Below are 16,849 nucleotides of genomic sequence, written 5' to 3'. Positions count from 1 at the left end.
TCTACGGAATTATTTACACAACATTACATTTATCACAATGTAACTAAGTATTTTCAAAAGGGAAGGTTCCAAGAATCTTGTAGCTGGGCAGTTGTCCCATGAATGTTTTTTCCAATTCATTAAAGATTTTTATCTCGCTACGTCCCTTTAAAAAGTGTAACCCTGACTTGCCAGTGCAGTGCCGCATGATATCTGCCAGTGATTAATAAAAACGTGTCCTGCTTAGTATTGAAGTGTAATCCCAAGAAATGTAACTTATGAATCAATTAGAAAGATTTGTGTTTGGAATAGACGTATGGAAAATAAGTAGTTTAATTTCTTCACAGGTTAAACAGTGCTTTGCGCCATGAGCAGATGTTTGCTGATCGTTTCCTTCCTGATGCAGAGGCAGCTGAAGCACTGGGACGGACATGTTGGGAGGCTCTGATCAATCCCATTGTATTCAGTATCACAGCTTTGGGTATGTATTGCAAACCAAGGTTATGGACCAAGAACTTTGCAACCTGGACTTCAACAATGTCCTTTTTGTTTTCCTTTGCTGCCCTCATGTCATAAAGTTTTCCATTAATGAGAAGGCACAAACTGAAGATAATCATTAAAAAGTAGGAGGCTTAGAGGGGATGTGTGGAAAAGCTTTTTCACCCAGAGGATGGTGTGAGTTTGGAACTAGCTGCCTGAAAGGATGGTGGAGGCAGAGGCTCTCCTAACATGAGTATTTAGATGTGTACTTGCCAAGGCATACAAGGCTATGGGCCAAGTGCTGTAAAATGGAATTTGAATAGTTAGATGGTTGTTTTTGACCGGCACTGATGCGATGAGCCAAAGGGCCTTTTCTGTGTTGTAGATCTCTCTGACTTTCAATGTGAAATTAGGAGAAACATAGTAATTAAGAAGTGACATTTTATCAGTCATAAATTGTTGATAAAACAGACCCCCTCCATTTGTTTAATGGGGAATTATTCAGTTGCTTGAATCAATCGAATATTAAAGCTTGAGAATGAGCAGAGCAATGGGATTCGATTAGGCAGCTTGTGTGAGGGAAGCATTGGTACAGATTGAATGGGCCAAATGGCCTGTTCCTGTACTGCAGCAATCTAAAATTCTGAGGTGTTTATTACTCATGGTGAGAACAATTTGAGGTGTGAATGAAGAGTTCACCAATAAAGTATCACATGCCTTTGAAGAACATTAGGCTTAGCATTTTTCTTTCCTGTCTATCATGCGGGGAGGCAGTGGCATAGTGGTACTATTGCTGGACTAATAATCCAGAGACCCAGAGCCATGCTCTGGGGATCTGGGTTCGAATCCTGACCTGGCAGAGGGTAAGCCATGCTCTGGGGATCTGGGTTCGAATCCCGCCCTGGCAGAGGGTAAGATTTGAATTCAATAAAAATCTGGAATTAAAAGTCTAAAAGGTGACCATGAAACCATTGTCGATTTTTGCAAAAACCCATCTGGTTCACTGATGTCCTTTACGGAAGGAAATCTGACTCCTGATTCACAGCAATGTGGTTGACTCGTAAATGCTCTCAGGGATCGGCAATAAATGCTGGTCCAGCCAGCAAGGCTCACATCGCATGAACGAATAAAATATATCAACACTGAATACACCTTGTGACAACTCGATATGTATTCTGAATGACAACGATTGTGGCTAAGCAGTTATATAAATTGTTGCTTTGCATGTTTATTTTGATGTCTTGCTTCAGAAAACACTAATCCTAGCCCGTTATCCTGGCTACTGAGTGAATACCTGGAGAATTCCGAAGTCTTGAAACGGGGAAAAGGCCGAGCGGCCATATTTAATTCCAGGGTTCGACGCCTCTGTCACCTTCTGGTCCATGTAGATACCAGCCGGATGGAAATGGAGGAGCTAAAACCAACTACTAAACCTGGTAAGCATGCTGGCCATGATTATCTTTTCATGAGCTTCTTACAAAACTGGAAGGTGGTTTTAGAAAGGAGCAAACTTGCATTGATGTTGTCCTTTATCAATTCTCTCATGTCCCAAAGTGCTTCATGTACAATGAATTGTTTTGAAGTACAATCATTGTTGACATTCCTTACTATATTACCCATCGTAGCCTCCACTCTGCAGGATAGTGTAGCGTGTTTGAATTGTCACTGTGAAGCTGATGGAGGTTTTTTTTTGCCAAAAATGTTGCTGTTGTAGAATGCCTTACATTTCTGATTCTTAACAGATGTGCCTTGTCAGATATATCATATTTAGATTTTAGAAAAGGGCAACTAAACTTTAATAGAGCAGGCAGCTGTTAATAATCTGGAGCAAACAATAGTTTTATTACAATATTGATTAAGGATAACACTACAAGAAGTGCGATTTAGAACAGTGTTCTGAGGTAATTAAGGGAATTAGAGTAAGAGTTGTCCTTTTGCTTATTGCTTTCTGACTTTCTAAGCCTTCAGAAAGTGTTCTTACTCTGATACGGAAGAAGAAGCTAGTGATTTGGTGAGTCTCTGGTAAGTGATGAAGGTTTATTCTATTCCTAAAATTCAAAATAGTCGAGCAACTGCTTTTAGGGCACAGTCTTCTGATTTGGCCAGTGGTCAGGGACAGGAGGGTGTTAATGCAAGTGAGGCAAGAAGGGACTTGGAGAACCGGAGCCTCAGCCTTTGCAATTGTCCAACAGGTTTGCAGTTTATTTAGCTTGTTTGGATGAGATTGGGAGCTGTAGGGTGGATGAGCTGACTCGCATGGCACTGTGGTACAGGAAGCCATTCAAGTAGAGGAGCAAAAAGGAATGTAATGGTAATAGGGGACAGGATACTGCGAGGCCTGGATAAAGTGGACGTGGAGAGGATGTTTCCATTAGTAGGAGAAACTAGAACCAGAGGACACAATTTCAGACTAAAGGGACGACCCTTCAAAACAGACATGAGGAGGAATTTCTTTAGCCAGAGGATGGTGAGCCTGTGGAACTCTTGCAGAAGGCTGTGGAGGCCAAATCACTGAGTGACTTTAAGACAGATATAAATAGGTTCTTGATTAATAAGGGGATCAGGGGTTTTGGGGAGAAGGCAGGAAAATGGGGATGAGAAAGTATCAGCCATGATTGAATGACGGTCCGAATCGATGGGCCGAGTGGCCTAATTCTGCTCCTATGCTTTATGGTCTTATGGATAGTCAGAGTGAGTGACACAGTTCTCTGCAGAAAAGAGTGAGCCCAGGTGGCTGTGTTGGCTGCTCAGGGCATCTGCTTGGGGCTGGTGAGGTACTGGCAGTGGGTGGGGGAGCATTCAGTCTTTGTGGTCCTTCTAAGTACCAGTGGTGACATAGGCAGGACAATGGGCAGCGTGGTAGCACAGATTATTAAAGATTATTATTATTATAAAGAAGGAGGTTCTGCAGAGTCGGTATGAGAACCTCAGAACCTCAAAGGTCGTAATGTCTGGATTATTAACAGGGCCACATGCAACTTTTCATAGGACAAATCAAGTTAGAAATATGAATGTATGGCTGTAAGACTGGTGTGGAAGGAGTGAGTTCCAGTTTGTGGGGCACCGACACTAATCTGGGGAAACTGGGATCTGTACCATTGGAATGGTCTTCACTGGTATTCTTGCGAGCTGCATAACCAGGAAAGTAGAGAGAATTTTAAAATAAATAGTGGGGGCAAGTGATCAAATTCAACAGCAGAGACAAGGCAAAAGCGAAAGGTATTATTACGGGAAATGAAAAACAGACCGTGACAGGAAGGAATAGAGATAGAGAGTGCAATCGTAACAGCCAATCAGATGAGATGTTATAAAAAGAATAAAAGGATACCACTAAAAGCTCTGTATCTGAATGCATGTAGCAATCAAAACCAAACAGATGAACTGAGAGCGCATATAGAAATAAAACAATTTGATTGCAATTACAGAAGGACTGTAGGATTGGGACTTGAATATTGAAGGGTACAGGATATTTAAGAAGGGAAGGGAGTGAAGAAAAGTTGGAAGGGTGGGGCTGTTTAGCACAGGACTAAATCGCTGGCTTTGAAAGCAGACCAAGGCAGGCCAGCAGCACGGTTCAATTCCCGTACCAGCCTCCCCGAACAGGCGCCGGAATGTGCCGACTAGGGGCTTTTCACAGTAACTTCATTGAAGCCTACTCGTGACAATAAGCGATTTTCATTTCATTTCATTTCATTTCATTTCTGTTAATGATTTAATTTGATTTGATTTGATTTATTGTCACATGTATCGAAGTACAGTGAAAAGTATTTTTCTGCGGCCGAGGAACGTACACAGTATGTAAATAGTAGACACAAGAATAATCAACAGAGAACATTGACAATGTTATTATCACAATGGAGAGGGATGACCGATCTTAAGGAAATCAGGATGTGGGAACAGTTTGGGTAGAGATGACAAATGGTGATGGCATGAGTCACTTCTGGAGGTTGTGTGCAGGCCCCCTAACGGTAACGTGGTAGAGTGGAGCACAAAGGAAGATTTTTAGAGTACCCAGTTAATTTTTTACAATTAAGGGGCAATTTAGCATGACCAATCTACCTGGCCTGCACATCTTTGGGTTGTGGGGGCAAAACCCACGGAAACACGGGGAGAATGTGCAAACTCCACACGGACAGTGACCCAGAGCCGGGATCGAACCTGGGACCTCAGCGCCGTGAGGCAGCAGTGCTAACCACTGCACCACCGTGCTGGCCCAAGCATAAAGGAAGATAATTGGAGCTGGTCAGAAAGACACAACAATAATCATGGGAGATTTAAATTTACATATAGACTGGGAAAGTCAGATGGGCAAAGGTAGCCTTGATGAGGAGTTCATTGAATGTTTTTGAGATAGTTTTCTTAAAACTGCATGTACTAGAGCCAACCAGAGAGCAGGCTATACTGGACCTGGTATTGTGCAAGAGCATGATCTGATAGTGAAGGGACCCTTAGGAGGCAGCAACCATAATATGGTTGAATTTTACATTCAGTTTGAGGGCGAGAGCAGTAGTTCTGAGGTTAGTATTTTAAACTTAAATAAGGGCAATTATGAAGGCACAAAAGCTGAGCTGGCTGAAGTGAACTGGCAAATTCAGTTACAGGATAGGTTAATAGAGATGCAGTGGCAAACATTTAAGTACAAGAGACGGACCCACCATCCACGGTTAATTAGAAAGTTTAAAGATAGTACCAAACTTAAAGAAAGCATGTAGTTGTGCAGTGTGGCAGGTCAGAAGATTATACAGAATATAAACGACAGCAAAGGACGACTAAAAGATTAATTACCTGTGATTATCCCTCTCTCCAATCACTTCGTCTGGACCTGTAAAGACTTAATTACCTGCAAAGACTCTCATTCCAAGTATCATTTTGCATCATTGACTTTGTCTATATGTGCGGTTGTGGAACCCACCTCTTCACTCACCTGATGAAGGAGCTGCACTCCGAAAGCTAGTGATTCCAAACAAACCCGATGTTGTAAGACTTTTTACTGTGCCCACCTCAGTCCAACGCTGACATCGCCATATCATAAAAAATTAATAAGAAAGGAAAAATTTGAGTACGGAGAAGCTAGCCAGAAATATAAAAATGGCTAGTACAAACTTTTATAAATATTTTAAAAATAAGAGTTAACAAAGTGAGAGAGTTCCTATATGAGTCTGGAAAATTGGCAATGGAAACAAGGAGATGGCAGGTGAATTGAACAGAAACATTTTGCAGCAGTCGGCACTGTAAAAGGCACAAGAAACATTGTAGAAGCAGCTACAATCCAGCAAATGGAAGGGAGGGAGGAGCTCAGGAAACTTGTAGTCACCAGAGAAGTGGTACTGACTGAATTGTTGGAGCTGTGGGCTGACAGGAGCCCTGGTCCCGACCCTCTGAGGGTCTTAAAAGAAAGTGAGAAAGGTGCTGAGTGAGAAAGGTGATGCATTGATTTTAATTTTACGAAACTCCCCCGATTCAGGGAAGTTTCCATTAGATTGGAAGATAGCAGATGTAACTCCATTATTCAAACAGGGAGAGAGACAGAAAGGGGAAACTGCAGGCCAGTTAGCTTGGCAACTGTCATAGGGAAAATGTTAGAAGCCGTTATTAGAGAAATTATAAGAGGGCACTTGGATACGTTCAAAGTAATCAGAGAAGTCAACATGGTTTGTGAAAGAGAAATCATGTTCAATCAACTTATTGGAGTTCTTTAAGGAGGTGGTCGTTGTAAAATGAAGTTGACAGGCCTCAGAGGTTCAACAAACTAAAAGCTTTATTAGAAGATGTTAACACTACAGGTTGCTATGTTACACTGCCGTTAACCCATGTAAACGAACGATGATGGCATCTGACGTCATGTGATTGGTCTCTTGCAGTTACCCTTGTTCCACTGCAAAGCTGCTAGAAACACTGAATACACACATTTTCCCCCTCCTTTAAATCAAAGTTTCCTGACACAATAAACAGTATAACATTAACAATCAATCAACTGCAACAAATCTATCATGAGATTTACCCCCACTCAATTTAATCTGATCTTTTCCAGCCAAGTTCTTCCCGTTGGTGCTGGAGAATTTTCTTTGACTATGCAAGAGCAAATCTGCCGTCCATCTAATTGCAGTTCCATCAATACGACCTCTCAACTGCGCCATTTCTCCAGCGTAATTATTTTAACGTCATCCAAGCGGATTTCAGAGCAATATGTCGGAGCTTTTCTTGATATTTTCTGGTACCTGTGAGATAGTTGCTCCAGTGTCACCCTCCATCTTCACCAGCTGACCATCCAGTAATGGAGTGTCGCAGTAACGATTTGTTTCACCAGCAATAGCCAGTACCTTTAATGACAGTTCATCTTCAGACTGAATCGAGTTTCTTCTCTCGTCCTTTTTGTGCCACGTGGATGCTTTTCCTTTATTCAGAATCCCATTTGATTTATTCGGCTCTTATGTTTTGCCACATTTGCGTGAAGCTTGTTTGTTTTTCCAACAAGCGCGTTCAATGTGGCCATTTCTACCACAATTCCTGCACATGATGTCTTTGCGGCAACAATCTGTTGCTGAGTGCCCAGTTTTTGTACACCTATGATAAGTGCGAATCTGTGTTTGTGTTCACGTTTTGGCCGACATCTTGTGAATTCTTATGCTCAAACTCAACTATTGAGCTTCTTTGGCTGTTCATTCTATGAATACACCAACTTCCAAAGCCTTCTTTAAGGTCAGGTTGCTTTCGGTTAGCAACCGCTTTTTTTTGTTCCTTAAACCACAGACTAATCTATCTCTGGTGGTATTGTTTAAAACATGCCCGAATCTACAGTATTCAGCCAGTCTTTTAGGGTAGCTACAAACTGCTATTATGCTCAGGAAAGTTGGGACTTTTATATCTGCTGCTACCTTATTCGTTTGAACAAAGTAGATGAAACGTTCAGACATTCAGCCTGGTACAGAAGGTGAAGTCATACGGGATCAGAGATGAGCTGGCAACGTGGATGCAGATCTGTCTTTGTCATAGATGGCTGAGATAGCAGTGGAAGGGTGCTTTTCTGAACAGAGGACTGTGACTAGTGGTGTTCCGCAGGGACCTTTGCTGTTTGTAGTATATATAAATGACTAGGAGGAAAAGTGTTTTGAGGTCTATAGATAGAATCATAGAAAAGTAACAACACAGAAGGTGACCATTTGACAACTCCCTACAAGAATAGCTGACCTAGCCCCACAACCTGTCTTTTCCCTGTACTTCTTCACACTTTACCCCATTTCAATTCATTATCCACTTCCCTCTTGAAAGCAACACTTGAATCTGCTTCCATCATACTCTCAGGAACTGCCATGATGTGGAGATGCCGGCGTTGGACTGGGCTGGGCACAGTAGGAAGTCTCACAACACCAGGTAAAAGTCCAACAGGTTTATTTTAAATCACGAGCTTTCGGAGCGTAGCTCCTTCATCAGGTGACATGGGCCAGTGCAGGAACTGCATTCAAGATCATAGCCACTAACACGGAATAGATTTGACCTGTCACCATTACAAATTTTGCCGATCATTTAAAGTCATCGTCCTCTTGTTCATGCTCCTCGTGTGCGATGTGGGAGCTCAGGGACACGTCCACTGTCCCTGGCTTTTTCACGTGCAAGAAGTGTGTTCAGTTGCAGCTCCTGTTAGACCGCTTGACGGCTCTGGAGCTGCGGATGGACTCATTTCGGAGCATCCGCGATGCTGAGGAGGTCGTGGATAGCACGTTTAGCGAGTTGGTCACACCGCAGGTGAAAGTTACTGAGGGAGATAGCAAATGGGTGACCAAAAGACACAGCAAGAATAGGAAGGCATTGCAGGTGTCCCCTGCGGTCTCTGCAAAACAGATATACCGCTTTGGATACTGTTGAGGGAGATGGCTCACCAGGGGCAAGCAGCAAGGTTCATGGCACCGTGGCTGGCTCTGCTGCATAGCAGGGTAGGAAAAAAAAATGGCAGGGCTATAGTGATAGGGGACTCGATCGTAAGGGGACTAGACAGGCGGTTCTGTAGACGCAATCGAGACTCCAGGATGGTATGTTGCCTCCCTGGTGCAAGGGTCAAGGATGTCTCGGAGCGGCTGCAGGGCATTCTGGGGAGGTGAACAGCCAGCTGTCGTGGTGCACATAGGCACCGACGATATAGGTAAAAAACGGGATGAGGTCTTACAAGCAGAATTCAGGGAGTTAGGAGGTAAACTAAAACGTAGAACCTCAAAGGTAGTAATCTCAGGATTGCTACCAGTACCACGAGCTAGTCAGAGTAGGAATGTCAGGATAGATAGGATGAATGCGTGGCTCGAGAGATGGTTCAAGAGGGAGGGATTCAAATTCCTGGGGCATTGGGACCGGTTCTGGGGGAGGTGGGACCAGTACAAACCGGACGGTCTGCACCTGGGCAGGACTGGAACTGATGTCCGAGGGGGGATGTTTGCTAGAGCTGTTGGGGAGGGTTTAAACTAATGTGGCAGGGGGATGAGAACCGATGCAGGAAGTTGGAAGGTAGTAAAACGGACAGAAGCAAAAGGAAGTAAAGGGGCAAAGTGCAAGACAGAGAAGACATAGTCAAAAATCAAAAAGGGCGACAGGACAAGGTACAGTGACTGAGGGGAGCTCAGTGAATAGGCCCAGTAATACTAAAAGGAATAAAACTGGAGATGTTAAGATTCAAAACAGGTAAAAAAAACCAACATAAGTGTACTTTACCTGAATGCTCGTAGTATTCGGAATAAAGTAAATGAGTTGATGGCACAAATCATCGTGAATGACTATGATTTAGTGGCCATTACTGAAACATGGTTAAAGGATGGTCACGACTGGGAGTTAAATATCCGAGGGTATCAAACTATTCGGAAGGACAGAGTGGATGGTAAAGGAGGTGGTGTTGCTCTGTTATTTAAGGATGACATCTGGGCAATAGTAAGGGATGACATCGGTGCTATGGAGGATAAGGTTGAATCCATTTGGGTGGAAATCAGGAATAGTAAGGCGAAAAAGTCACTGATAGGAGTAGTCTATCGGCCACCAAATAGTAACGTTATGGTGGGGCAGGCAATAAACAAAGAAATAACTGATGCCTGCAGAAATGGTACAGCAGTTATCATGAGGATTTTAATCTACATGTCGATTGGTTTAACCAGGTCGGGCAAGGCAAGCTTGAGGAGGAGTTTATAGAATGTATCCGCGATAGTTTCCTAGAACAGTATGTAATGGAATCTACGAGGGAACAAGCGGTCCTAGATCTTGTCCTGTGTAATGAGACAGGATTGATTCATGATCTCATAGTTAGGGATCCTCTCGGAAGGAGCGATCACAATATGGTGGAATTTAAAATACAGATGGAGGGTGAGAAAGTAAAACCAAATACTAGTGTTTTGTGTTTAAACAAAGGAGATTACAATGGGATGAGGGAAGAACTAGCTAAGGTAGACTGGGAGCAAAGACTTTATGGTGGAACAGTTGAGGAAGAGTGGAGAACCTTCCAAGCGATTTTTCACAGTGCTCAGCAAAGGTTTATCCCAACAAAAAGGAAGGACGGTAGAAAGAGGGAAAATCGACCGTGGATATCTAAGGAAATAAGGGAGAGTATCAAATTGAAGGAAAAAGCATATAAAGTGGCAAAGATTGGTGGGAGACTAGAGAACTGGGAAATCTTTAGGGGGCAACAGAAAGCTACTAAAAAAGCTATGAAGAAGAGTAAGATAGACTATGAGAGTAAACTTGCTCAGAATATAAAAACACAATAAAAGTTTTAACAAATATATAAAACAAAAAAGAGTGGCTAAGGTAAATATTGGTCCTTTAGAGGATGAGAAGGGAGTTTTAATAATGGGAGATGAGGAAATGGCTGAGGAACTGAAAAGGTTTTTTGGGTCGGTCTTCACAGTGGAAGACACAAATAACATGCCAGCGACTGATAGAAATAAGGCTGTGACAGGTGAGGATCTTGAGAAGATTGTTATCACTAAGGAGGTAGTGATGGGCAAGCTAATGGGGCTAAAGGTAGACAAGTCTCCTGGCCCTGATGGAATGCATCCCAGAGTGCTAAAAGAGATTGCTAGGGAAATTGCAGATGCACTAATGATGATTTACCAAAATTCAGTAGACTCTGGGGTGGTCCCGGTGGATTGGAAATTAGCAAACGTGACACCACTGTTTAAAAAAGGAGGTAGGCAGAGAGCAGGAAATTATAGGCCAGTGAGCTTAACTTCGGTAGTAGGGAAAATGCTGGAATCTATCATCAAGGAAGAAATAGCGAGGCATCTGGATAGAAATTGTCCCATTGGGCAGACGCAGCATGGCTTCATAAAGGGCAGGTCGTGCCTAACTAATTTAGTGGAATTTTTTGAGGACATTACCAGTGCAGTAGATAACGGGGAGCCAATGGATGTGGTATATCTGGATTTCCAGAAAGCCTTTGACAAGGTGCCACACAAAAGGTTGCTGCATAAGATAAAGATGCATGGCATTAAGGGTAAAGTAGTAGCATGGATAGAGGATTGGTTAATTAATAGAAAGCAAAGAGTGGGGATTAATGGGTGTTTCTCTGGTTGGCAATCAGTATCTAGTGGTGTCCCTCAGGGATCCGTGTTGGGCCCACAATTGTTCACAATTTACATAGATGATTTGGAGTTGGGGACCAAGGGCAATGTGTCCAAGTTTGCAGATGACGCTAAGGTGAGTGGGAAAGCGAAAAGTGCAGAGGATACTGGAAGTCTGCAGAGGGATTTGGATAGGTTAAGTGAATGGGCTAGGGTCTTGCAGATGGAATACAATGTTGACAAATGTGTGGTTATCCATTTTGGTAGGAATAACAGCAAACGGGATTATTATTTAAACGATAAAATATTAAAGCATGCCGCTGTGCAGAGAGACCTGGGTGTGCTAGTGCATGAGTCACAAAGTCGATTTACAAGTGCAACAGGTGATTAAGAAGGCAAATGGAATTTTGTCCTTCATTGCTAGAGGGATGGAGTTTAAGACTAGGGAGGTTATGCTGCAATTGTATAAGGTGTTAGTGCGGCCACACCTGGAGTATTGTGTTCAGTTTTGGTCTCCTTACTTAAGAAAGGACGTACTGGCACTGGAGGGTGTGCAGAGGAGATTCACTAGGTTAATCCCAGAGCTGAAGGGGTTGGATTACGAGGAGAGATTGAGTAGACTGGGACTGTACTCGTTTGAATTTAGAAGGATGAGGGGGGATCTTATAGAAACATTAAAAATTATGAAGGGAATAGATAGGATAGATGCGGGCAGGTTGTTTCCACTGGCGGGTGAAAGCAGAACTAGGGGACATAGCCTCAAAATAAGGGGAAGTAGATTTAGGACTGATCTTAGGAGAACTTCTTCACCCAAAGGGTTGTGAATCTATGGAATTCCTTGCCCAGTGAAGCAGTTGAGGCTCCTTCATTAAATGTTTTTAAGGTAAAGATAGATAGTTTTTTGAAGAATAAAGGGATTAAGGGTTATGGTGTTCGGGCCGGAAAGTGGAGCTGAGTCCACAAAAGATCAGCCATGATCTCATTGAATGGCGGAGCAGGCTCGAGGGGCCAGATGGCCTACTCCTGCTCCTAGTTCTTATCTTCCACCAACGGGGATAGGTTTTCTCAGAATCACAGAATTGTTGTAGCACTTGTAGAAGGAGGCCATTAAGCCCGCTCTGCCTGGGCGGGCGCGCTGTGCCTGGGCGGTGGGACCCGCTGTGCCTGGGCGATGGGCCCGCTGTGCCTGGGCTGTGGGCCCACTCTGCCTGGGCGGGCGCGCTGTGCCTGGGCGGTGGGACCGCTGTTCCTCGGCAGTGGGACCGCTGTGCCTGGGCAGTGGGCCCGCTGTGCCTGGGCGGTGGGCCCGCTGTGCCTGGGCAGTGGGCCCGCTGTGCCTGGGCGGTGGGACCCGCTGTGCCTGGGCGGTGGGCCCGCTGTGCCTGGGCGATGGGCCCGCTGTGCCTGGGCTGTGGGCCCACTCTGCCTGGGCGGGCGCGCTGTGCCTGGGCGGTGGGACCGCTGTGCCTGGGCAGTGGGCCCGCTGTGCCTGGGCGGTGGGCCCGCTGTGCCTGGGCGGTGGGACCGCTGTGCCTGGGCGGTGGGACCCGCTGTGCCTGGGCGGTGGGACCCGCTGTGCCTGGGCGGTGGGACCCGCTGTGCCTGGGCTGTGGGCCCGCTCTGCCTGGGCGGGCGCGCTGTGCCTGGGCGGTGGGCCCGCTGTGCCTGGGCGGTGGGACCCACTGTGCCTGGGCGGTGGGACCCGCTGTGCCTGGGCGGTGGGACCCGCTGTGCCTGGGCGGTGGGACCCGCTGTGCCTGGGTGGTGGGACCGCTGTGCCTGGGCGGTGGGTCCGCTGTGCCTGGGCGGGCGCGCTGTGCCTGGGCGGTGGGACCCGCTGTGCCTGGGCGGTGGGCCCGCTGTGCCTGGGCGGTGGGCCCGCTGTGCCTGGGCGGTGGGACCGCTGTTCCTGGGTGGGCGCGCTGTGCCTGGGCGGTGGGCCCGCTGTGCCTGGGCGGTGGGACCCGCTGTGCCTGGGCGGTGGGACCCGCTGTGCCTGGGCGGTGGGACCCGCTGTGCCTGAGCGATGGGACCCGCTGTGCCTGGGCGGTGGGACCCGCTGTGCCTGGGCGGTGGGACCGCTGTGCCTGGGCGATGGGCCCGCTGTGCCTGGGCGGTGGGACCCGCTGTGCCTGGGCGGTGGGACCGCTGTTCCTCGGCAGTGGGACCCGCTGTGCCTGGGCAGTGGGCCCGCTGTGCCTGGGCGGTGGACCCGCTGTGCCTGGGCAGTGGGACCCGCTGTGCCTGGGCGGTGGGACCCGCTGTGCCTGGGCGGTGGGACCCGCTGTGCCTGGGCGATGGGCCTGCTGTGCCTGGGCGATGGGCCCGCTGTGCCTGGGCGATGGGCCCGCTGTGCCTGGGTAGTGGGACCCGCTGTGCCTGGGCGGTGGGGCCGCTGTGCCTGGGTGGTGGGACCCGCTGTGCCTGGGCGGTGGGACCCGCTGTGCCTGGGCGATGGGACCCGCTGTGCCTGGGCGGTGGGCGCGCTGTGCCTGGGCAGTGGGCCCGCTGTGCCTGGGCGGTGGGACCCGCTGTGCCTGGGCGGTGGGACCCGCTGTGCCTGGGCGATGGGACCCGCTGTGCCTGGGCGGGCGCGCTGTGCCTGAGCGATGGGACCCGCTGTGCCTGGGCGGTGGGCCCGCTGTGCCTGGGCGGTGGGACCGCTGTGCCTGGGCGGTGGGACCGCTGTGCCTGGGCGGTGGGACCCGCTGTGCCTGGGCGGTGGGACCCGCTGTGCCTGGGCGGTGGGCCCGCTGTGCCTGGGCAGTGGGACCCGCTGTGCCTGGGCGGTGGGCCCGCTGTGCCTGGGCGGTGGGCCCGCTGTGCCTGGGCGGTGGGACCCGCTGTGCCTGGGCGGTGGGTCCGCTGTGCCTGGGCGGGCGCGCTGTGCCTGGGCGGTGGGACCCGCTGTGCCTGGGCGGTGGGACCCGCTGTGCCTGGGTGGGCCCGCTGTGCCTGGGCAGTGGGGCCGCTGTGCCTGGGCGGTGGGACCCGCTGTGCCTGGGCGGTGGGACCCGCTGTGCCTGGGCGGTGGGACCCGCTGTGCCTGGGCGGTGGGACCGCTGTGCCTGGGCGGTGGGACCCGCTGTGCCTGGGCGGTGGGACCCGCTGTGCCTGGGCGGTGGGACCGCTGTGCCTGGGCGGTGGGCCCGCTGTGCCTGGGCAGTGGGACCCACTGTGCCTGGGCGGTGGGACCCGCTGTGCCTGGGCGGTGGGACCCGCTGTGCCTGGGCGGTGGGACCCGCTGTGCCTGGGCGGTGGGACCCGCTGTGCCTGGGCGGTGGGACCCGCTGTTCCTGGGCGGTGGGACCCGCTGTGCCTGGGCGGTGGGACCCGCTGTGCCTGGGCGGTGGGCCCGCTGTGCCTGGGCGGTGGGACCCGCTGTGCCTGGGCGGTGGGACCCGCTGTGCCTGGGCGGTGGGACCCGCTGTGCCTGGGCGATGGGCCCGCTGTGCCTGGGCGGTGGGACCCGCTGTGCCTGGGCGGTGGGACCCGCTGTGCCTGGGCGGTGGGACCCGCTGTGCCTGGGTGGGCCTGCTGTGCCTGGGCGGTGGGACCCGCTGTGCCTGGGCAGTGGGACCCGCTGTGCCTGGGCGGTGGGACCGCTGTTCCTCGGCAGTGGGACCCGCTGTGCCTGGGCGGTGGGACCCGCTGTGCCTGGGCGGTGGGACCCGCTGTGCCTGGGCGGTGGGACCGCTGTTCCTCGGCAGTGGGACCCGCTGTGCCTGGGCGGTGGGACCCGCTGTGCCTGGGCGATGGGACCCGCTGTGCCTGGGCGGTGGGACCCGCTGTGCCTGGGCGGTGGGACCCGCTGTGCCTGGGCAGTGGGACCCGCTGTGCCTGGGCGGTGGGACCCGCTGTGCCTGGGCGGTGGGACCCGCTGTGCCTGGGCGATGGGACCCGCTGTGCCTGGGCGGTGGGACCGCTGTTCCTCGGCAGTGGGACCCGCTGTGCCTGGGCGGGGACCGCTGTGCCTGGGCGATGGGACCCGCTGTGCCTGGGCGGGGACCGCTGTGCCTGGGCGATGGGACCCGCTGTGCCTGGGCGGTGGGACCCGCTGTGCCTGGGCGGTGGGACCGCTGTTCCTCGGCAGTGGGACCCGCTGTGCCTGGGCGGTGGGACCCACTGTGCCTGGGCGGTGGGCCCGCTGTGCCTGGGCGGTGGGCCCCGCTGTGCCTGGGTGGGCCCGCTGTGCCTGGGCGGTGGGACCCGCTGTGCCTGGGCGGTGGGACCCGCTGTGCCTGGGCGGTGGGCCCGCTGTGCCTGGGTGGGCCCGCTGTGCCTGGGCGGTGGGCCCGCTGTGCCTGGGCGGTGGGACCTGCTGTGCCTGGGCGGTGGGACCCGCTGTGCCTGGGCGGTGGGACCGCTGTGACTCACGCGATTGTATGGAATGATCACTTAAACTTGTTTGTCGTCACTCTCAGAAAATGGGACTTAAAATTCAGAGGTGACAGTCAGCTGGAACCGACAGTCGTTTAAACATGTGTTTGTGGTTTGCAGATGGCAAAAACAAATCAAAAGACAGCAGCACGTCTGGGTCTGTGAAAGGACAGATGCTGAGCAAGCCCAGCAGTATCTCTGGGATAGCACAGTGTTGGCACGGTGTCGTACAGCAACAGGTAAGGAGATGAATGAGAAATTTGCACTGATCACCAGGGTACTGTCTTTCAGAGCATGAAATTCCACCCTTTTAATTTTTCTTCTGCCCTCTGCGTGGAACGCAAGAGCAATCCCTCATCCCTGTTTTTCTTCATCTACCAACAATTCCATTCTGCAGTTTATTTTCTGTGATTGGGACATAAAGAGGCCCCACCCCCGGAAGCTGCTGCTTCTGTGTGAAGTTTGCCGAGACCCTTGCTGTATTGGGCTTTTAAAAATTATTCATTCATGGGTTGTGATCATCGCCGGTTCGGGCAGCATTTATTACCCATCCCTGGCTGCCATTCAGAAGGTGGTGGTGACCCGCCTACTTGAACCGCTGCAGTCCCTGAGGTGTAGGTACACCACTGTGCTGTATGGGAGTTCCAGGATGTTGCCCCAGTTACAGCGAAGGAATGGGGATATATTTCCAAGTCAGGGTGGTGAGTGACTTAGAGGAGAACCTCCAGGTGGAGAGGTTCCCAGGTATCTGCAGCTCTTGTCCTTCTATATGTTAGTGGCCGTGGGTTTGGTACTGTCTGAGGAACCTTGGTGAGTTACGGCAGTGCATCTTGTTGATGGTGCACACCACAAAACCGCAGGGCCCAACCGAATTGCAAACCAGCGTCACGCGAAACGGAAACCAGCGCCCCGGCCCCCGCCAGACTCAACCACTTACCTGCCACAAGGTCAGACTTCTCCCAGAGGATCTCGGAACCATTCAGAGCAGCCGCTGAGCGAGGAAGCGTGTGAAACGCGGCAGTCTGCAGGTGAGACTGAAGCAACGCGGTTTCATGTCTCGGCTCCCCAGCATACGCCTGGCAAACATCCGAGCAGTGTCAGAAACAAGCTTGAAGAGCTTAACGCCAGACTTACCTCTCAAAGGAAAGCAAGAGACTGCTGTGTTTCATAGAGACATGGCTCACCCCTGCCTCACCGGACTGTGCCATAAAACCTGATGGCTTCTCCATACACCAGATGGACCGCACCGCGTCATCAGGCAAAGTGAAGGGTGGAGGGGTTTGCCTCCTTATCAACTCCTCCTGGCTCCTGGTGCTCATGGTGGCAACTCTGGCGAATTACTGCTCCCCGTACCTGGAATACCTGACTGTGAAATACCACCCGTACTACCTCCCACGGGAGTTAACTTCTGTCATTAAGACCAGAAGACATTGGAGCAGAATTAGGCCACTTGGCTCATCGGGTCTGCTCCGCCATTC

At 50.4% G+C, this 16,849-nt stretch overlaps 1 protein-coding gene across 2 annotated transcripts in view; it reads left to right on the top strand.

The window, feature by feature from the left end:
• The window catches only part of LOC119966977 (cullin-9), a 176,785-nt gene that overhangs the window by 73,626 nt on the left and 86,310 nt on the right, over positions 1 to 16,849 (top strand). For both annotated transcript variants that reach the window (XM_038798952.1, XM_038798951.1), the window contains exons 14-16: positions 327 to 460; positions 1,710 to 1,895; positions 15,492 to 15,610. In XM_038798952.1, the coding sequence (XP_038654880.1) occupies positions 327 to 460; positions 1,710 to 1,895; positions 15,492 to 15,610 (439 nt within the window). The remainder of the gene's footprint in view (positions 1 to 326; positions 461 to 1,709; positions 1,896 to 15,491; positions 15,611 to 16,849) is intronic.

The sequence above is a fragment of the Scyliorhinus canicula genome, chromosome 6 (genome assembly GCF_902713615.1).
Source record: "Scyliorhinus canicula chromosome 6, sScyCan1.1, whole genome shotgun sequence".
Taxonomy (NCBI): Eukaryota; Metazoa; Chordata; class Chondrichthyes; order Carcharhiniformes; family Scyliorhinidae; genus Scyliorhinus; species Scyliorhinus canicula.
Note: the sequence above shows the minus strand (reverse complement) of the source record. Positions and strands in the feature narration are given on the sequence as shown.